This window comes from Cydia fagiglandana, chromosome 19 (assembly GCF_963556715.1).
Source record: "Cydia fagiglandana chromosome 19, ilCydFagi1.1, whole genome shotgun sequence".
NCBI classification, from domain to species: domain Eukaryota; kingdom Metazoa; phylum Arthropoda; class Insecta; order Lepidoptera; family Tortricidae; genus Cydia; species Cydia fagiglandana.
In genome coordinates, this window is record NC_085950.1 from 8,929,789 (window position 1) to 8,952,537 (window position 22,749).

The following is a 22,749-nucleotide window of genomic DNA, read 5'->3' on the forward strand; positions in this document are numbered from 1 at the left end:
AGCCTTTACCAGTTAGTGTGGTGAAAAAGTTTTAACCCTGTGTCAAAAGATGGCAGTAAATTTACTGTGACTAAAAAAATTTACTTTGACAATACGTCCTATTTAAATTCTCTTTGGCCGTGGCCTAATGCCAATGGTCAGTTAATCCATCCTCGACTAATCTACTTCATATTCGAAGCATTTAAATGACTAATCATTTTGTTACTAGGGCAAGAAGGGTCGCGCGGCAAAGAGAGCGCGGTCGGAAAGCGAGGAGGAGAGCGAAAAGTCGGAGAGTGAAAACGAGTCCGAGTCTGGCGGCGGCAGCGACGGAGAGGAATCCGATGTGAGTCGCTTTCCCTTATAGATGTGTACTATTATTTCTCATTTGCGTAAGTTTCCATTTACGATAAACTATGTTCCACAGGAGCCAAAATCCAAGCGCGGCCGACCTGCGGCAGCCAAGGGCCGTAAGGGAGTCGTCGCTAAGAACGCCAAGGCGACGCCGGTTAAACGAAAAGCGCCTACGCCACCAGGTAATTTCAAAATTTGTCACAAAAACCACAGATGTGAAAGGTAGGTAGAGATAAGAGTTGCTGAGACGAAACTGATTTTAAACACCTATTATCTCGTGTTTACGTGTATATGCACTCATTAGCTGGGTCCACACAGCGAGCATACGCCTGAAACAATTTCCTCGCGCACAAAACGGCCAGTGCAGACGTGCCTCGGGCGTATGCTCGCTCTGTGTGGACCCAGTTATTGACAATATCATTCGAAGGCTGAGCGGTGAATGTGAATGACACCAAAAGTGAGTATGTGGGTGAAATCAGCATGTCATGAAGTCAAATTAGTGTCTTGAGCGATCCTACCTTTGTTTATCTGTCAACTCCGTGCTATATAACCTGTAAGGAATACTTCTAACGTTCTAATGATTCCCTCAGCCAAGAAGAAGCCAGCGGGCAAGGCGGCGGGTCGACCGGCCAAGAAGCCAAACAAGAAGGCCGCGTCATCCGAAGAGGAGTCCGGGGAGGGAAGTGAGGAGGAGGAGGAGGGTAGCGAGGAGGAGAGCGCGGGAGACAGCGACGCGCCCGCCGACAAGAAGAAGCGCCCGCCCACGGTATGTACCATAGAGTATCGTAGTCTACTTGTAGGCCACTGCTGGTATGTCCAGCCAAACAAGGAGGCTGCGTTTTCTAAAGAGGAGTCTGGAGAAGGAAGTGAGGAGGAGGAGGAAGGTAGCGAGGAGGAGAGCGCGGGAGACAGCGACGCGCCCGCCGACAAGAAGAAGCGCCCGCCCACGGTATGTACCATAGAGTATCGTAGTCAACTTGTAGGCCACTGCTGGTATGTCTAGCCAAACAAGGAGCCTGCGTTTTCTGAAGAGGAGTCTGGAGAAGGAAGTGAGGAGGAGGAGGAGGAAGGTAGCGAGGAGAGCGCGGGAGGCAGCGACGCGCCCGCCGACAAGAAGAAGCCCCCGCCCACGGTATGTATGGACGTATTGAAGAATGCCTTAGGCTATTAGTCTGCCATTTGTACTTATTTTTACCATGCATTAAAATTTAAGCGCAGCGGCCCTAATAGCTTTATTAATTTTAACGGCCGATCTTGGGAGACCGTTTAAAATCACCCGAGTTCTGGAGCGTTTCCTGTTGCCATAAACAATATTAATTATTATATCGTGACAGGACGACGAGATCAAGAAGTACGTGAAGCAGATCCTGGAGGGCGCCAACCTCGAGCAGATCACGATGAAGACCGTGTGCAAGCAGGTGTACAGCCACTACCCCGACTTCGATCTGGCGCACAAGAAGGACTTCATCAAGGCCACAGTCAAGTCGGTCAGTCTATTACACTCTTTATAAACCGCCTACCATAGCGACCTAAGAATAAGGGCTGATTTAGTTACATTGCGGACTGTTGGTTACGTCCCAATTCAACTGATCAAACCCGTAATGTACTGAAACTCGCATGCGAGTTCTCGCATCGTCTAAATGAGCCCTAATAAATTTAGAATGTATTTGTAAGCTTTATAACAATATGATACCCATGCAATGTTCTGTTATGGGGTACCATCAAATCTTGACGATGAAGATCGAAGCTTAGAAAGATATGGGGCTCATTAAGGGTCAGTTGCACCGATCTGTCTGTCACCATTAAAGCGTTCGCTAAATTTTATTGTATGGGAAGCAGTGGCGGCGCGACTAGATTGTTCGTAGGCAAGCAAGTTGCCCTTCCTTTTCTTCATAAGTTTAAAGATAATGGACCAAGAGTCTGAATATCAGACTTGCAAGCAGATGGGAATCGAGTACTATGGACGCTCCGCCGCTGATGGGACGTTTCATACTACTGCTGAGTGATGTTGATCAGTTCACCTACTGTGGTTGGTGCAAATGGCCTTTAGTGTATATATTTTCAAGCTTTAATGTCATTGTACCACTTTTTGCTTTTAAGACAATAAGTTATAGTAGTAATGAAGTTTTTGTTTTCTATTTTTATTTGACTGTTTTTTTTTTCTGTTTTGTTGCAGTGTATTTAAGATGTTAGGAGTTAAGGCGGAGTGTAGATGTCTTCATAGTATACCTATAGTTTATAAAAGGACATATTATATATTATTACAATAATAATATATTATGAGAAATAAATAATATCCGAGGCAGTGGAACACCCGCTTTATAAAAGGTAGACTTTGTTTTTTTTTTATATTTTCATGTTATATACCTATCAATATTTTCTTATTTATATACTTTAAAAAATGAATACTTTACAATGATTATTTACTTCATTAACATGTTTTTGTGTTGATTCAGTTGATATTATTGCAGTTTATGATTAATACGAGTATATGCACGTGATTTAGGGAAAAGGATCCAACCCAAAGAAATCTGTTATTAAAACTTTCTATCAAATACAATAGTCCTTCATTGGAATGACACGTTTTAGAGCATTGATGGATTCGCTAAACTACGTCCATTTTAATGTCAATACTTATTTATTTAATTTGTATTTCAGCTCATCTCTTCGTGAGCAGTGAGTACTCGGCCGCAAACACATTCATAGAAGTAAGGTACACCACTTAAACCTAGACTAATGCCGCGCCGCGGCCCCGTCCGCACTCTTACCGGGGCTATTCTAACATTCATACAATTACTGTCTCCTGAACCTCTCACTTGCGCCCCGCGAGCCTCCCTGGCTATTTTGTATGTAATATTGTCAAACGACAATGTCTGATAAAGTCACACATATTAACAAAGTGCGGCCCGCGTCAACTTCGTTAATTACTATGTGGCCCTTGGCTGCTAAAAGGTTGCCGACCGCTGGGTTAAATCATATACACCTTTCCTATACATGCTCAATCACATTAGTGCTAAAGTGTGCTTATAAATGGGTCCTTTACCTTGACGAAAACTGGTTTTCAATTTGACCCCAGAGAAGTCATCAGTTTTCCTTGCTGGCCAGGATATTTTTTATTTTATTATTTTGGGCTCTTTTTGAGCCATGACATTTTTTGAGGCAAACGTTAAGATAATTCTATGTCAATCAATTTGCTTATCTACTGTATTGTAGGTAGATAAAATGGACGAACTATAAAATGTGAATGAAGTATACATGCCTAAAACAATGAAGATTGTTTTTTCTATATTTAAATCAGGCCATATTAGTTCGTCGATTGGTCGAATACCCCTCGCTCGGCCGGGCAGCGTCGCGGCGCGGGCCTATGTAATTTTATGTTCTAGGAATAATTTCCACTAGAAATAAGTATAACGAAATAAGCAGCTCTTAAGTTTTTACATCTTGTTTTCACTGACTTGTAATTATTATTGTGGTGTTTCGTTTACGCCGTTCGCTGTTTTGTTGATTATTATAAGTGAAACTGCCTGTCGGCGTTAAGTTCTACAAAAATAGATATCCAGTACTTTTTTAACCACATCCAGAAGAAAAATAGCATTTTGGGACCATTTTAAGTTATGACCTTAACGCGCGAGATATCTAAGTCACTCATTTAAGTACTGTTTATTTTTAACATCGCAAACATTGTACAAAGTTCAGATATCCCAATGTGTCTTTAAGTTAAAAGTTGTTATTGGTTTTTATGAAAAAAAAAAATGTCTCGGAACGTAAGTTTATTTTTTTAATACGAACGTAGATTTAATGTCGAAATTTCTCGCAGTCTCACACTATCGCAAAAGTAAAACTATTTCGGCTAAGAATTGATTTAAGTGTACTTTTAAAATGTGTAAATATACACAATGGTTTGGGACGTGTGATTAAATATATTATGTAATCTGAATGTAGTAATGTCATATCTAAGAACTTGCTATATTGGATTGAAGTCTCAAATATTTTGGCCTTGACTTTACCTGAAATCCTACGGTCTAGACTCTAGACGGAAATTATAGCAATACATAAGATATCTAAGAATGAGTTTATGCTTTCGAGTCCCGTCGCCGTCTCCGTGTATTTACACCGTGAATATAACACTGACATAACTAATCTCTGTTCACTATGGAAAATAGTGTTGACATGCATTTTGAAATCGAACGCGGTATGATTTATTTAAGTTTGTCAAATAATTAGTACAATAATGTTATAAGTAGAAACTTGTAAAATGAACGTTTTTTACCGGGGACTCGGCGCAGCATTAATAAATGTACAATATGGTCCTCAGTTTATAAAGTTGCGAGCGCCCTTCAATGTCGTACCAGGCATGGCTCACTCCGCGATTTCGTCGCTTTGCTACAGGTAGCTAAACGTACATCCGTTCCACACCAACTTTGGTGGCTAGCCATAAGCCGCGCGTGGCGCTGTCGCCACCTAGCGGCCATACCTGTCCTGATCGTAACAGACGCGTTTTGTTAGAGAGTGAGTCTTCTGTACCTAGTACTATTATTTATTCTGTGGTCGTACACAGACATGAAGTTTTGTAAAGTGAGGACTAGTTTGAGCGTTGTCGTCGCGTCCCCGGCGTTCGCTGGATGTTATGTAATCGCCTACAAGTACCACGGTGTACTGCAGTCTCGCTTCGTGTTATGTTGGGTGCTCCAGCAGTAGATGTGTGTGGCCGACGTCGCTCCGCGGGTGTAGCAGGTGCGGACGCTCCGGGACGCCTATATCGCGATATATAGGGTCTCATATCTGTCTATTTAGCATGAGTCGCGTTCTCGCACGCGATTCAATACATCTAGCGCGACTTCAAGTATGGACTCGCGAGAACGCAACTTATGCTAGATCGCCAGGTATCCTCTATATCACGATGTATTTGGATCCCGCATCTAGATTGATCCCAATTCTGTTATTTTCTCTGCCTCCCGGCGCGCTCGCACCTTTATAATTAAGCTAGTTCTCGACATTAAATGTGTAACTGTGAATTTTTAACCTTATTTGGTTGACGTTTTTTTTGTGTAAATGGCTGATCTGTAGCGCAGTAGTGGCACGGTGTGAGCGAGCGACTGGTTCCCTTTTACAATTGGATTATAGATAATAAAGTAAATAAAAAGTTTGATATGTCTGTTTTATTTTCATCCTTGACCTCTCCTGCTGTATAAAATATACAATATCTTACAAATTGTTTGATATAATTTACATAGCTTATCTATTTGTATACATAAATGGCTACATAAAGTTAACACGGACGGATGCCGAGGTACAAATTAATAAGTACATAAATATATTTATTTAATTGAGATTAGACAAGTAACGTAAATTAAACTTAAAACTACAAGGCGTTTTGTGACTTGAGCTTTGCCATTCTTACTAAATACATAAGTACAAAGTTTACATTACATCAAAAATAATCCATCTAATATTGATTGGTATTCTTTCTGTACAATTATGCCTTTTGGCATTGAAATTATTCAGAGGTAAGTCAAGTACAATACTGTAAAATAACATCTAATTTAAATTCTACACGAATTTGGCATAGAATTACGAAGGAATGCGTTAGTAGTCTATATGACATAAGAGTATGATTTAGTTTGTCGACTCGGTCACTCAGCATGTGGCTTTCCACTAGAAAAGGGTCCTTATGCTTCATGTGCAATAAGGGCGTTGTAGCGCTACCTGAGTACCTACTTGGAGCGATTGTAAGACTACAGTCTGTGGCCATGAGTAAGCCCAATCATAATAATAAAAAAACAGTCTCCGTCACGATTATCAAGCGCTAGTGACGCTCAGTAGCGCTGTTTACTTGTAGTTGGTGCGGTCGCTGTAAGACTCGCTACAACTTGGTCTCCGGCTTGGGCATGGGTTTCCGTCGTCGAGCGGTAGTGTAGCGCAGTACCGCCGCCTGATAAGTTGGAGCGATCGCTATTTGACTCGCTACAGCTTGGTCTACGGCTTGGGCATGGGTTTCCGTCGCCGGCGATGGTCGTCGAGCGCTAGTGTAGCGCAGTACCGCCGCCTGAAAAGTTGGAGCGGTCGCTACTTGACTCGCTACAGCTTGGTCGCTGGCGATGGTCGTCGAGCACTAGTGTAGCGCAGTACCGTCGCCTGAAAAGTTGGAGCGGTCGCTATTTGACTCGCTACAGCTTGGTCTCCGGCTTGGGCATGGGTTTCCGCCGCCGGCGATGGTCGTCGAGCGCTAGCGGCGCGCAGTAAGGTTGTCGCGCTGAGCAGTTGGAACGGCGGTCGCTGTCGTTGTCGCCGCTGTCTACGTCACCTGTGGATGAGATGATAAGATTGATAAGTTTCGTGTATCATAAAAGGTCAGGGATCGGCAAACCACGGGTGTGGTTTTAGTAAAAATAAAATTGGGGCTCTTCTAATGTCTTGGTTCATGACACTTAGCGCCTGAACATGTAAGTACCTAATATTAGTAAGACTTATAGTTTAAATTCGAACAAAAGCTTCCGCAGTCATGCTGTACAAATACTGTATAGCATGACCATGACACAACAATTTAGAAAGGGTAAGGTTTACTACACCAACTTCGGTGTTTTTCTATAAACAGCGACTTTATATGGATAAGGGACTGTCCATAAATTACGTCATCCATTTTTACCCCCCCCCCCCCCTTCCCCCCTAAAATCATGCTTCGAATGACCCCGTTTCCTCCTACGTCATGCTACCATCATCCGATGGCCAGACACCCCCCCCCCCCCTAGCCTAATTTGAATTGACATAATTTATTAATAGCCCCTATAGGATTATGCTTGCTTACCGTCGCTACTGTTGTTGCTGGGCACGTGGTCGCGGAGGCGCGGCCGCCGGCGCCAGTAGCGGAACTCGCGAGGTAACGTGTATGAACGCGGCAAAGAGATCTGCACACAAAATACACCATTATAGTTCGTTTTTTTTAGCATTAGAAAGAACTCCACAGAAGTAAGCGTGCAGTTTTTATCAGGCTCTTTAATTGTTAATAATTATTGAATTATCTAATGTAGCATGGTCAATACATATAATTTACTTCAAATTATTACCGCTAAAAGTGCCGGATTTGGAACCACAAGCTTACTTCTGCGAAGTTCTTTCTAATCCTAAAAAAAACGGACTGTAAACACTGCTCCGCGGACATAAACTAGGAATCCTCTAGACCGAGTTTAGAGCAATTATTTCATGCAACCGATGATGCCAAAAATGCGGGGGTGCGCGGGACGAGATGAGCGAAGTCCCGTGCCGTGATTGGTCCGTTCAAAGACACGGACGTCACACAAAGACACTTACGACTCGAACATGGAGTAAAATTACTGTATGCGTGACAGAGGGGGTAGCGCGACTATGCTCAGTCTGGAGGATGTTTTGTCTGTGTCCGCGGATAATTAGACAGCAAAAATCTAAAGGTGATTCTTCTGTTCCAAGTAGCTAAGGATACTGGATGTTTGTAGTAATTGTAGTTCGTGAACTATATTGGGTAATACCGTATTGAGCAAAGTGCCCCAATGCCGGCTGTAATAGGAGGTTAGTGAATATATCATGGAAGGTTTATAATGGGTGTGTAGATAAAGCAGTGTATCTAGCCGCCGTGCAGGTCAGGATCTCGAAGACTTAAATAAAAAGCTTCGATTTGAAGTAAACTGTTATAATTTCAATAGTACTGGTTACAAGGGCTTTGACTAAAACGGTTAAATGTAAAAGTGGTGTGGTGATTGTATGGAGGCTGATGAAAGAGTGATTTGCATAATTTGAAGGTCCGAAAATGGTGGTTAAGATTTAGATGCCTCTAATTGGCCGCGATACATGATATGTGGAGCGCTCCTATTGGTGCTTTAGAAAAAGCTTCCAAATACTTGCCGAGCCCGACGGCTGCGTTTAGCTACTGCATTAGAATTCTATACATATAAAGAGTTGCGTTCGCAACAGTGTAGTGTAGTGTACTGTACATAATTAGGAATTAAAACACTAGTGTAATTCTATTATGAAACGAACGCAGTGAGTTTCAGAAACCCACACTCGAGTTTTAATGCCTTTCATTATGTAGCAGTCACATAAACTAGTATTAACTCACCTGGCTGTCGATGTCAGAGGGCGCTCGCGGGGTGTCCCTTGCAGCGGACTCGTCGCCGCTACTGGCTGCCACCAGGCCCTCTTCCTTCTTCCTATTCCTAAGTAAGTTTAAATGTTATTATGTGATGTTAATCGTATGACCTGCACACGATAACGAAACTCTGTTATACAAGTGTAATTGGTTCCCCGCGATACAGGTGTAACCTAGTGCGGGTGCCCCTGGTAACTATGATTGTAACAGTTTTTAGAAATAAATTATTCTTATTCCTGTGTACGGTAAGTAAAGGACGATTAGACTCACAACATTCAGTGACAGCGATTAAAGGACGATTAGACTCACAACATTCAGTGCCAGCGATAATACTATAAATGAACAATACGCTCTTGTATACATATTTGTGGCACTTCGTCCGTACTTATCGATATTTTCAGACGTGACTGTTTTAAGGCTTTGTCACACATGGCGCATATTCCGGGCGGGGCATATAAAACGCTCACGCGCCTCTCACGTTCCGCCCGGAAAACGATCCTGTGTGATGGAACCTTTAGAATAATTTCTTAACTATTTCGAAAGGACGGTAAACGTAAAACAGATTATAATTAATAGAATCTTGTAAAAAATACTTACGGATACGGCGCGCCCCAATGACAACACCCCTCTAGATAGTGAGGTGCGAGCAGGATCTCCGGCGTCCGACACCGCTGCATCTTCCGTCTCCCTTCCTCCTTCTTCATATACGGAAACCGGTCGCAGTTCTGCTCGTAACACTCGTATCTCGCGTCTATGCTTTGGTTAAGCAAATTTGACACGTACTCATCCTTATTATAAGGTTGATTTTCGAACCCGGAATACTCAGGCGCGTCGCTATATATGTTATTAGGTATCCTAGATTTATCTAATTCGTAATTGTTTTCCGCGATGTAATTCCTAGGGCTATTGTTTATAGTTCTAGGGCTCTGGTTAGTTTCGTAGCTCCTATTCTCTGATAAAGCTAGATAATTAGGCGAATGCATAGGTCTAGAAATGTTAGGGTTTTCGTAGATGTCGTATCGTCTATGGATTTTGAGATCTGTGTTATTGTTTTGGAAGGGTTGGTAGTTTTTGATTTCTGTGTATGTTGGGTATATGTTGCATGTGTGGGGTACAGGGTAGTTTTGGTATGAGTGTGTCATTTCTATACTAGGCCAGGCGGGTTCAGCGTGGGTTTTGGCCCTAGGTATGGGTTGTCTTTGCAGGCTGCTGTATATTTCTTCGGCGGCGACGGGGGTGGTTTTGGCCAGTTTGCCCTGTTTGATCTCTTCTTCTATGACTCGGAGCTCGGCGAGCTGTTTTTGCTTCTTTTCCTGTAGTTTCTGTTGGATGTTGACGCGGGAACCGACGCTGGAGCCTTCGTTTTCTGAAGAGCCTCCCTAAAATAATAATTATTGTTAATTCTAAGGAATATAAAGGAATTCTGTTGTTTTAAGTTCTAAAGAAAATCTATGGGGTTATTAAATTGGGGCATATTTTTGACATTTTGTACTGGGAAACGTTGACTCACATTTATAAGACGGGTCTATCGGGAATTTATTTTTCACCTCAGCAGCTCGAACAAGAGTACTTTGCTTCTTAAAAACAGTGAGCAAAATCGCATTTTGCTCACTGAGTGAGACAAAATGTCATTCAAGTGACTTTTATAGTCAAATGTCATTTCAACATGCGGGGTCTAATACAAGTTTGATATACTTGGGTTCTATTATTATCTATGTTCTCACTGCTTAGGGTGAAAAATTTTGTGTACTACACGAGATCAAAGTTATTTACATCTCGTGCGCTTTTGAATCCCTTACTACGCTCAAGATTCTAAATTAGATTCACTCGCATCTTTCGCTTGCACGGGACTCAAAATAAGCACTCGAAGAAATATCAAACTTTGATCTCTTGTTGTACAAATAACTATTACCTTTACGAGTACCAACGCTTCGACACCGGTTTCACTGGTCGTGGTTAGCCGCGATTACTAGTATCAGAGATATATATAACTCCGTATAAGATAGGTAAATAAAGTCTAAGAAAAAAACGTGCCTCGGAAATCCAGAAAAAGTAATTCTCAAATAGATGGCGCCATACCTTTGGCCTATTCTCGGCTAGATGGCGTTGACACCGATTGATATTTAACAATTTTAACACATATCAGTGAAAGAACACGGGTCAGTATGGAACAATAAAAATTAAAAATCATTTATCCGTAAACATATTTTGATTAATTTATACATTTTCAATTTTATTTTTAAGTTTTAATCGTGTGTCGATAGATGGCAGTAAATGTACCGCGACTACAATTTACTTTGCAATTTAATTTACTTTGGCAATAGCCCTCTATACTATCTATTCTCTTTACTAGTATTTAAATATAGCTGAAATGAAGTGCGGGTCCGTTGAGCTATAGGCTCGTCGATGTCTTTTGTTTTACTGTGTTATGTCCGCATTGAAATGTAATTGATCAAATTTGTTATAGTTCACTAAAACGTTGTATTTTGAATTCATTATAGTTTAGTTGGGAGTTCCATAGATAAAATAATAAAAAAACCGGGCAAGTGCGAGTCGGACTCGCGCACGAAGGGTTCCGTACCATAATGCAAAAAAAACAACAAAAAAAAGCAAAAAAAAAAACGGTCACCCATCCAAGTACTGACCACTCCCGACGTTGCTTAACTTTGGTCAAAAATCACGTTTGTTGTATGGGAGCCCCATTTAAATATTTATTTTATTCTGTTTTTAGTATTTGTTGTTATAGCGGCAACAGAAATACATCATCTGTGAAAATTTCAACTGTCTAGCTATCACGGTTCGTGAGATACAGCCTGGTGACAGACGGACGGACGGACAGCGAAGTCTTAGTAATAGGGTCCCGTTTTACCCTTTGGGTACGGAACCCTAAAAATTCCGACTATAAGGTGTAAAAAGTTGTGGGGATCTGTTTAAGATATTCGGTACTGTATGTTCTATTCTAAATAGGAAAAAGTAGAAGGAAAAAATGTTTTAATACGATTTCTTTTGGCATTTGTACCCCACAGATATTTTTTTCGAGACAAAAACGAATACAATTTAATTAGACGGGAATTATATAATTCAAACTATCGGTAGTAATTAGAACTTGCACTTACATTACAGAATAAGTAATAGTACGACCGTACAGAAAGGACACTTCCTACAAAACCGAAGTTTGACAGCGACTCAGGGTTGAATTATGGTATCCCTTTCTAACTTATGGCACTATCCCTTTCGAGTATTTAGGGTTGTCACAATTCAAGTAATTATCTTATCTGTGGTCGTGCACGCAAAGGGACGTCAAGTTGTGTCAACCCAATTGCTCGGAGCAATGCTGAGCCGAACGGGGCCGAGCTTGCCCGAAGTCAGGAGTGTCTCCCCACTGCTTACATGGTGGTTGTGCGGCAGCGGGCGGCGCCAGAAGGCAGCGTGCGGCGCGGCGGGCGCGGGCGCGGGCGCGGCGGGGGGCGGGACAAACGATGTCGGCTTTTTTTTCTTGCGAAGTGCCGCGCTATAACACAAACATTGTCATTACCTGGACTCTTTCTCAGGCAGGGGTCGGAAACCGGTATTTGCTCCATACAAAAATACCGGTATTATTACGTTCGTTTTCGTTCTTTGGTTTATTATTCCATTTTTAATGGGACAACCTAATAATACAAAGTTGTTATCTAAATACATGATTCAGTCCTACGTAAAGAGCATAAAATAATTCGAAATATTAGGCTCGGGGATTCGGGGTTTTAAAAAAATACCGGTTCCGAGCCCCGTGAAAAACAGGACCTGAGATTCTCAGATCCTGTTTTTCATCTTTCTTCGTTTCTAAAACGTCTACATTTGAGGTAGGAATCATAAATTAGAATGTCAGCAAATTTCAATTAAAAAGAAATGCATAGAATTCAATTGAAGCATCCTGCGATTGTAATTTTTTACTATAATTCGAATTTCGATAAAGAAAATGTAATAATTTAAATGAGAAGTACCTGCTATTGACTGGATTTGTGAAGCGACAGTTGAACACGCCCGGAATAACAGGATTATCCGCATTGTTGGCTTGTTTCCCTAGAAAATAAACAAACAATACTTATGTAAAGAGCAGAAAAATTGATAGTAGAAAATAAAATAATGATTAAGATTGATTTTAAAATTAAAAAAATATTATATGGGTTTTATATACACATTAATTTACACATATCGTGGGGTGACAAGCAAAAGTCACTAAGTACTACCAAAAAATTAAAGTAAGAATGCACTTTATTACACTTGTAACACGGTTTATTGTCCAATAATTTCAATGGTGTTAGTTAGTGACTTTTGCTTGTCACCCGACGATATGTACATATTACTGTAGTTAAAGTATTACCGTTTTTATTTTGCGACGATGCATTTGTACTATTCGTGCCCTGTTGATTTTCTCCTAACATATAGCCCAATCTTCGCACGTGGAAATATCTGAAACAACAAGAATTTTAGTTTTAATACGACACAATTTGCTGAAAAGCCGGGCTAGCACATGATTGGTGCAACAGTATCTCGCCGCGAGATAGACTACCCGTCCCTGTAATTAATACAGTTAGAAAAAGACGGGTAGTCTATATCGCGGCGATTTTCCAGAAATTTCTTCGGAAAGGAATTCTCAGAAAAGATAGAACGTTCTCATCGGCACATCACTAGAACCAATACCTACTCGTAAATTTTGCAATATTATACATTCATGACGATGTATAACCGAGCCTAGTTTGCCCGTGTCAGTGTCTCCCCACTGGTGTTGGTGTAACAGACCTGTAGTAGAGCAGCATGCAGGCCAGGCCCGAGACATAAGCGGCGGCGGAGAAGCCTACGACAGACATGTTGGCTCGCGGCGCGGCCCACCACCACGCCACCAGCAGCAGAGCGTTCTCTAACATGACGATGTAGAACCGAGCCCAGTTTGCCCGTGTCAGTGTCTCCCCACTGGTGTTGGTGTAACATACCTGTAGTAGAGCAGCATGCAGGCCAGGCCTGAGACATAAGCGGCGGCGGAGAAGCCTACGACGGACATGTTGGCTCGCGGCGCGGCCCACCACCACGCCACCAGCAGCAGAGCGTTCTCTAACATGACGATGTAGAACCGAGCCCAGTTTGCCCGTGTCAGTGTCTCCCCACTGGTATTAGTGTAACATACCTGTAGTAGAGCAGCATGCAGGCCAGGCCTGAGACATAAGCGGCGGCGGAGAAGCCTACGACGGACATGTTGGCTCGCGGCGCGGCCCACCACCACGCCACCAGCAGCAGAGCGTTCTCTACGAACATAACGATGTAGAACGCCACCTACAACAATAGTACATTTATTGTAGATCTGATATCATTTATGTATTATTATTAGAGACTAATTATTGTGGAAGCAGTAATTGGTCCATTAGTGATAGCATACAAATATGTAGTCAGCATCCGAAGTTGCTAAGCGGGCGAGGTGTTTAAAATTACCTTGACACGCTCTTGTTCTCTTAACAACAAAGTCGCGTCAAGATCATTTTGAACACATGGCCCGCTTAGTAACTTCTGCTGTTGACTGTATGCAGGGTTGCTAACTGTACAGTGACAATGGGCGGAGCGAGGGTTACAATGGTTATGCAGATTTCTTATGCCACTATGGCATTCATATATGGGGCACATTTGTGCATTTTCATTTTAACTTGTATTTTAAACTACTTTAAAGGGCGACTTAATTCGTGTTTCAGTAACGTCTAACCGTTACATTCCTGACGAAATGTATGGGATTTGACATCGACCGTCAGTTTGTGACGATTGCTAACCGGCCGTTATTGGTACAAGTGAAAATGCCCACATACGTATTTCTGACGTTCACAATATATGAAATAACTTACCATCTTCTGCTTATGCCTATGCTCTTGCAGATTTACGTAAGCTAGCACGTATACGGCAGCTATCAGGGCGGCTAGCAGAGCTTTCCGGCCGCGACCGACGCGCTCGCCGTCAAACACGTTCTTAGGCGAAATGAGCCACAGGAACATTGAGACCCAGTGGAGACCTGGAGCAGGTTAACAGGTTTACTATACTGTTAGAGTTAGACCAAGAAAGGTCTGCAGCGATTTTGATAGCCCATGCAGTGCAAGTGTCATTTTAAACGTCAAAATTATGTCATAAATAACACTTACACTGCGTGGGCTATCAAAATCGCTGCAGACTTTTCTTGGTCTAACTCTAGCAGTGTCATTCACTGTCGTTTTGTTAGTGCGAATACACACACACCCGCACACATGATATGATACACTAGTGTGTACTGTGTGCAATTAACTTATACGAGTTAATACTTATTAATTTCCTATCCTGAAAATCGATTTACAAAAAGTGAGACAACTGTTCTTCAGTATGGCGGTCGACAATACCAGTGTAAACCTGAAAGGAAATCGCGCGGAGCATTGTATTCATTTCTTTTCATGTAAAATCATAGACTACTACCTAAAAACCACAGAAGGTAAAGGTGACCACATAATATATAATATATAAGCGCATTTTGAATCCTTCACTGTATACAAGTGCAAATAGTTTTTGAGTAGTTAGGCAGGTTATCTTACCTATAACTAAGAAGACCCAGTATTCGTAGACTAGAGCGTACGCGGTGAGCGCGCATATACGCGCTGAGATCGTCCCCAACCGCCAGAGGAACTGGGCAAACAAGACAAACACATTAGTTACTTGACTTTGACCACGCTTTGCACAAACTTAGCCATAAGCACAGGGGAAAAAATACATATACATAGGTATGTAGTTCGTTTTTTTAGCATTAGAAAGAACTTGCAAGAAGGTAAGCGATCTTGACATGTCTTTTAATTGAAAAACGCTTTTAAAAATCGTATTAAAATTATAATTGTTACAATGCCGTAACTTATTTTTAAAATGTGTTTTTCAATTAAAAGACACATCAAATTGATGTTTACCTTATTTATAATGATAAAAAAAACGAACTATAGATTGCTCACTCCATACATTTGGTACCAAAAAGACTAATATTTTCATAATCAACATCTAACATCGAGTAGCGGAATTATCAGCACTGCTAAGTAGCAGTAAGTGACAATAGATGTAGCACCTGTGATGTATGGAGGGAGCACTCTTGCCTTATATTTCTCTATGCCATAAGGCAATGAATGAAAGTACTGGTAGCCTAACGCTAAGAGCGTGCGACTTTCAATCCGGAGGTCGCGGGTTCAAACCCCGGCTCGTACCAATGAAATTTTCGGAACTTACGTACGAAATATCATTTGATATTTACCAGTCGCTTTTCGGTGAAGGAAAACATCGTGAGGAAACCCTCTGATTTGGAAGGTCAGATAGCAGTCGCTATCGTAAAAAGTAGTGCCTATTCTTGGGATTAGTTGCCAAGCGGACCCCATTGCAGGCTCCCATGAGCCGTGGCAAAATGCCGTGTTGCCGGCTTGATAGCACAGAGTGTGGAAGTATTATTATAAACGTCAAATGTCTGTGGAATTATGACGTTTAAAATAACACTCACACAGTCTGCCCTATCAAACACGCTGCAGAGTTCGTTGGGACCGACTCTAGACGCGTACAGATATGTACATCTTTCAATTGGCATTGGCATCAGAAATAAGGGCTCTCCTGGACCCGTATCGTCCGTCAGTCACGGGCACACGCTCTCCCGTGGCGTCTTGGAGGCCACATAATAATGTGGTATAGGCTAAAGACACCAACAATATATGCAGCATTATTTTGACGCCGCCCGGTCGGTCGACCTAGGTATGATGGGCGGATGTGGTGGACGCTGATCTGCGCGAGCTCCGGGTTGAGAACTGGCGAGGCACGGCACAGGACCGGGATCAGTGGCGAGCAGTCGTGTTGGAGGCCAAAACACACTTTGGGTCGCTGCGCCAGCGGAGTAAGAGTAAGTATTTTGACATGAATCATACCTGAACAATAACACCAAGCCAGGTCAACACCAGTCGGTGCACGTTGCGCAGACGCACGTTTTTGCTGAAGCTGGCTAGCGCCCAGCACACGGAGAAGAGCGAGAGAGACGCCGATATCACGTTCAACTCTGCGAATGCTGCGTTGCCGGCTGTACAAATAATATTTGTTAATAGAAATGGATACAAAACAAGGAAGAGTTAGACCTATACACGGTGTAACATGAGGAAACCGAATAATTTTAACAGCGTATTCCTGATCATATTTAGAGACAAAGATGTCCTATAAACTTTTTTCAAACTCGCCTAGTTTCAGAGATAATATTATATAAAAAAAAACAAGTTTTTATTGTTACATAGTGTAAAAGGCCTTTTTGATGATGATGTTGCTGCTATGGGACGTAGTCTAAATATCCTTATTGATAGATGTCAAAAAGTGACAAGTAACACTTTTCTAAAAGTAGGTTTCAGGAAAAAAATTTAAAAATAATTTTAAGTGACAAGTTTACCAATAACATTTATTTTTTATGTACATTCAAAAAATTGAAAATACAACAAACAATTTTTTTTTGCCGAAATTTCCATAAACTCATATTAAATTTTTTCCTTCTTTTGACCTCAGAAATGCGTGGTTAAAAATTTTCGGTTTCCTCATGTTACACCGTGTATAGTCTGTATCTTTAGGCATTTAAATAAATGTAAACAAAATCATCAAATGGCTCCTTAAGCTAGTTGAGGGTAGATGAAAACATTACACGATCAAATTATGTAGGTTAAAGTCGGGTCGTTAAGTGACTGATCCAGGCGGATTTGTATTTGGTTGGTTAACCAATAAATGTAACTACCCGAAAATGTACAAATTACGTGTTTACTTTTATTTAAATACCTAAAGATACAGAGTATAGATATACTTATCTGCAGACTCCTGCAGAGAGATTTTGATAGCCCAGACTGTGCAAGTATTGTTTTAAACGTCAAACTTCTATGAAATTATGACGTATAAATAACGCACAGTTTGGGCCATCAAAATCGCTGCAGACTTGTCTTGGTCTAACTCTGAAATATTTAGTGTGTCTCTGTCTCGCTCACACACTGGAGCGACGTGCGAATTCGCACCCAATGTGGACAGACATCCACAGACAGATAGACAGACATTATTAGCGTCAAACAGTGGGAAGCGTCAAAAAATGGAACCATTTTTTTTTCTCGATAAACTACACGTATCAAGTTTTGGATTATTTAGACTCAGTATAGCGAGTACTATTGAGACGAAGAAAAAAAGTGTCCCCAGTTTTTCATACAAATTTTGGGTGTCAGCTTTGTAACGGTCCATACAAAATGTATGTGACAAAGCAATTTTTAACCAAAATTTTTGTAACAATTTTTCATTTTTTTTAAATCGATAGTCCTTGTGATCCTGAGTAGAAATGACCCAAAAGTTGATAAATTTTCGAAAAAAGTAAACGGTACACTTTTAAGTGAAAATACCCATATAACCCCCCTTTTTGCGTCTGGGCACAGAATAAATAGTAGTTACTAGGTACAGAAGACTCACTCTCTAACAAAGCGCGTCTGTTACGATCAGGACAGATATGGCCGCTAGGTGGCGACAGCGCCAGGGCTTATGGCTAGCCACCAAAATTGGTGTGGAACAGATGTACTTTTAGCTACCTGTAGCAAAGCGACGAAATCGCGGAGTGAGCCACGCCTGGTCTGGGGTTGAATATAAGGGCTCCTCTACACGATGGGCCAACGCCGGCCAATCCAAGGGACGCATCTATGCGTTAGAGGGAGCAAGTGATATTGCTATCTCATTCTACCGCATGGCTGTTTCCTTTGGAGTGGCCGACGCTGGCCCATCGTGTAGACACAGTACACTAAGAACAGTAGTGAATCTAAGGCCGCTCGGCAAGTTATTTGCCTACTCTTGCATTGGCGCTTAGGGTTGTCACTTTTATTGTACCTTCATACTGATACGCGACCCGGCCGCCGCGCCCCGCGCCCCACGGCGGGTCAACGACACCTTCTCGTAACTCATGAGGCCCTGGTACTTGTGTAGCGCTAAATTCAATTTTTAAAGAGTTTTTTCTCCATTTTAGCCACCTATGGAGACTAACAAGTAACGCTAAGCGGTATTCGTAGGCAATGGATGTTCCTATATTAAGGGTGTCACATGTGCGTTTCTGACTTATGATGCAATTGTTCCTACAATACAACACGACCGCGGCGAGCTGTACTGAGGCCTACCGAGAGCAGACAAATGCGAGCGGGTGGCAGCGTACTCGAATGCACGCGATCAAAGTCGCGGTACAGCCCACACTGCCGCCACAGTATTCCCCCGTATTTTTTGCTAATGTGTGCGTGGCAGCGCGTGCGTACACGGCGTCCGGCGCGCACGCACACATTCAAGCCGGCAGCGGCACATTTCTATGAAGATTCACTACTGTTCTTGTAGTGTGGTGTAGATGAGCCATAATAATAGATCCCATTACCAGGTGAAATCCCCGGAGACTCCAGCGGCTCAGGCTCGGGCTCCTCTCGTAAGAGCACGTGCAACTGAAGCAGGAGCATCGGGGCCGCCTCGCAGAACGCGTGCACCAGCCGCAGCATGCCTGCGAATAATGCACTATGTTCAACCATGCTCATAGAGTAAGTAAGACAATAGTACTCACTCCATAATCAGTTTTGGTCCCAGAAATATTTGTATTTCCATAGCAACTTTCATAGTCGACATCTAGCATCGAGTAGCGGAATTATCAGTACTTTAAGCAGTAGTAATAAATGTCACTAAGAAAAGGTGACCAAGGCTTCCAGTGCCTCAGGCTGGAATCGAACCAGCGTCCTCTGCTATCGCATGCCTGTGCCATTCGGCCACCGGGCCACTGCGGCATAGGTCAAATTTTTCTAAGTATATGCAATTCTTACTAAAGGCTTATGGCGCCCCCTGGCCATCCCTAAGGTAGAACAGTATGGTTCGGACCTATGACATTTATTTCAGTTTATAAATCCTAATAAATCAAAATATAATACTAGGTACAGAAGGTTCACTCTCTAACAAAACGCGTCTATTACGACAGATATGACCGCAAGGTGGCGCAAGCGCGAGCAGGCGTCCGCTTCGTAGTGCGCGGCAACTACTACTGCTAGACACCAAAATTGGTGTGGGCCGCATGTACTCGTAGCGATGCAACGAAATTGCAGAGTGAGCTTTATTTTTTTTAGACGAAATAATAATATTACCCTAGCAAGCCGTTACTACGCGGTGAAGCAACTATCAGTGTTGCCAATAAAGTAAAAATAACTACTAAGGTATTTTTCAACTCGTTAAAACAAGCACTTTAGTAGCGGATGGAAGGTGTTATCAAAGTCGACCCTCAAATCAAAGTACCTAACTCCAGTTTAGGGTACTTGACGCGACGAAATCGCTGAGTGAGCCACGCCTGGCAGTACTTACACCATAGACTAGGAATCCTCTAGACCGAGTTTAGAGCAATTATTTCATGCAAACGACGATGCCAAAAATGCGGGGGTGCGCGGTACGGGGTGAGCGAAATCCCGTGCCGTGATTGGTCCGTTTAAAGACACGGACGTCACACAAAGACACTTTCGACTCGAACATGGAGTAAAATTATCGTATGCACGGTCTGGAGGTTGTTTTGTCTGTGACTTACACAGATCCCGCACTTGGTGTTTGACGCGCGGCGTGCTGGTGTCGACGGGGGCGAGCAGGCGCGCGTACCGCCACAGCACGCCGAGCTGCAGGCAGTGCAGCGCCGCCACCGCCCAGGGGCGCTGCGTGCGCCCGTCCGCGCCCCACACGGACACGTACCAGCGGAGGGATAGCACCTGGACCTGGCAGTACTCACACAGATCCCGCACTTGGTGTTTGACGCGCGGCGTGCTGGTGTCGACGGGGGCGAGCTGGCGCGCGTACCGCCACAGCACGCCGAGCTGCAGGCAGTGCAGCGCCGCCACCGCCCAGGGGCGCTGCGTGCGCCCGTCCGCGCCCCACACGGACACGTACCAGCGGAGGGATAGCACCTGGACCTGGCAGTACTCACACAGATCCCGCACTTGGTGTTTGACGCGCGGCGTGCTGGTGTCGACGGGGGCGAGCAGGCGCGCGTACCGCCACAGCACGCCGAGCTGCAGGCAGTGCAGCGCCGCCACCGCCCAGGGGCGCTGCGTGCGCCCGTCCGCGCCCCACACGGACACGTACCAGCGGAGGGATAGCACCTGGACCTGGCAGTACTCACACAGATCCCGCACTTGGTGTTTGACGCGCGGCGTGCTGGTGTCGACGGGGGCGAGCAGGCGCGCGTACCGCCACAGCACGCCGAGCTGCAGGCAGTGCAGCGCCGCCACCGCCCAGGGGCGCTGCGTGCGCCCGTCCGCGCCCCACACGGACACGTACCAGCGGAGGGATAGCACCTGGACCTGGCAGTACTCACACAGATCCCGCACTTGGTGTTTGACGCGCGGCGTGCTGGTGTCGACGGGGGCGAGCAGGCGCGCGTACCGCCACAGCACGCCGAGCTGCAGGCAGTGCAGCGCCGCCACCGCCCAGGGGCGCTGCGTGCGCCCGTCCGCGCCCCACACGGACACGTACCAGCGGAGGGATAGCACCTGGAAATAGTTATTTGTTAAAACCAAATAAAATCAAATCCAAATGAATGTTTTTATTACTTATCATCCAAAATCATCATTTAAAAGTCAATACTACCAGCAAACATAAGAAAACCACTTAAAATTTGCATTTGATTACTTTGCCTCACATGTGAATAAAATGCAACTTTGCTATCAGTCTTTGAAGTGCAAAGTAAGCCTTTGCGAGCTGGTGTGGTGAAAATAAACTTAATTATAGTCGGCAGACCAATTGTCAGTAGAAAAAGGTCGCGAAGTTCAAGCAAGATATAATATATACAGGATGATTCATGAGACGTGAGCAGTACTAATTCTGCACACTCAGTAACTGATAATTGATCGATCACCGTCGTATTTAGGTAAAACAACCACACTTTTTCCTATTTTTTAACTTTTTGGTGAGGGCAAATTTAATTCTCTACAATCATAGTCACTCTACAATACCTAATTACTTAATAAACATAAAACCTCTAACTGTAATGACAGCATTTTGATTACGAAGAAAATAAACTGTCAAACTTGAGTGAGATACGAGTTTTCAAAAGTAATCAGACCGTGATGACAGTGATGACATTCAATTTGACACAGAATATCGGTAGTTTAGTATTCTAATTTTAGGGTGACCATGCATGTCGTAAATAAATTAACAACTTTTTTTTTTCAACACGACTAGAAAATTAACGTTAACCTAACTAATACTGATACGAAACAGTTGCTTATATTTTACGAAATGCGCAGTGTTAGTCCTGCTCACGTCTCCTGAATCACCCTGTATAGACTCACATTTTTAAAATGTACCTACCGCCGTTTTCTACTCAGAAAAAAAAAGTGTGTGTTAAAAAACATTCTTAGTATAAATAGTAGGCGCGAATGGCTGATATGATATCCTATACTATACTCTGGCAAACCCACTTTATCAGTAGAAAAAGGCGCGAAGTTCAAATTTTCTATGGGAGGTCTACTTTTCGAGCCTACATTTTTGAATATTTGTCGTAACGTCTTTTTCTACTAACGGAAATGGCATGCCAACCTATATATACATTTTGAATTTCGCGCCTTTGTGTGACGCTTATGGTGGCACCGCCACACTTTAATGCTGCCACGTCGGTGCAGTGTTAGCTTAGATAGGACAGTCAACTCCAGTTCCAACGTGTCTGTGTGTTTATCAAGGGTTTATTGTACACTCACCTGCGTTATAAGAAGCGACGTGACGACTATAGATATGGCGGCCGCGAACGTAGCCTTATAGCCGCGTTCGAGCAGCGCGTAGCTCATCACAACGTCGAACACGACGTCGCAGAAGTAACCGGCCAGCGAGATCACGTTGAACAGCACGTCGCAGAGAGGCAGGAACTCCGCCATTTCGTAACATTTCTCTTGATTGGCTAGCTGTAACATAAAAGCTGTTTTAATTTTTGTTTGTTAAAAAAATGTAAATGAAGAATGCGTGGAACGGAACGCGGCGTTTATGCGTTTTGTTAACGCTGCCGAGAAAGCGTAAAATCAATAGCGTAATATTTCAAATGTAGTGTTGAAAAGAAAAATTTATTTATGAAAATAAACGCATAATATATAATGTGAATAAATAATTATATTGTAATAAAAAAACACATAATTTTTCCCAAAAAACCGACTTAAAAAAACTAATTGATCCTGAAAGCATCGAACGAAACGCAAACCAAACGTTGTTGACGTTTTTATTTTCGACGTTGATTGACGTATGAG

At 43.0% G+C, this 22,749-nt stretch overlaps 2 protein-coding genes across 4 annotated transcripts in view; one reads left to right on the forward strand and one right to left on the reverse strand.

Moving 5' to 3' along the window:
• Positions 1-5,482, forward strand: part of LOC134673733 (protein DEK) — a 40,568-nt gene extending 35,086 nt beyond the window's left edge. For 2 of the 3 annotated variants that reach the window (XM_063531744.1, XM_063531745.1), the window contains exons 12-16: positions 209-325; positions 407-515; positions 924-1,099; positions 1,668-1,820; positions 2,992-5,482. In XM_063531744.1, the coding sequence (XP_063387814.1) occupies positions 209-325; positions 407-515; positions 924-1,099; positions 1,668-1,820; positions 2,992-3,006 (570 nt within the window). In that variant the 3' untranslated portion in view covers positions 3,007-5,482. Of the gene's footprint in view, positions 1-208; positions 326-406; positions 516-923; positions 1,100-1,667; positions 1,821-2,509; positions 2,662-2,991 lie in introns of all 3 variants that reach the window. The other variant, XR_010099507.1, reaches the window with a different exon arrangement.
• A 942-nt stretch (positions 5,483-6,424) lies between these two features.
• Positions 6,425-22,386, reverse strand: LOC134673786 (uncharacterized). The gene is made up of 14 exons (XM_063531813.1): positions 22,213-22,386; positions 20,832-21,006; positions 18,873-18,992; positions 16,384-16,532; positions 15,031-15,121; positions 14,320-14,483; positions 13,617-13,762; positions 12,816-12,904; positions 12,436-12,514; positions 11,843-11,963; positions 9,050-9,831; positions 8,423-8,519; positions 7,139-7,238; positions 6,425-6,637 (listed from the first exon to the last, which is right to left on the reverse strand). The coding sequence occupies exons 1-14, from the start codon at positions 22,384-22,386 to the stop codon at positions 6,501-6,503; spliced, it is 2,424 nt and encodes an 807-aa protein (XP_063387883.1). The 3' UTR covers positions 6,425-6,500.
• Between the last annotated feature and the right edge of the window lie 363 nt (positions 22,387-22,749).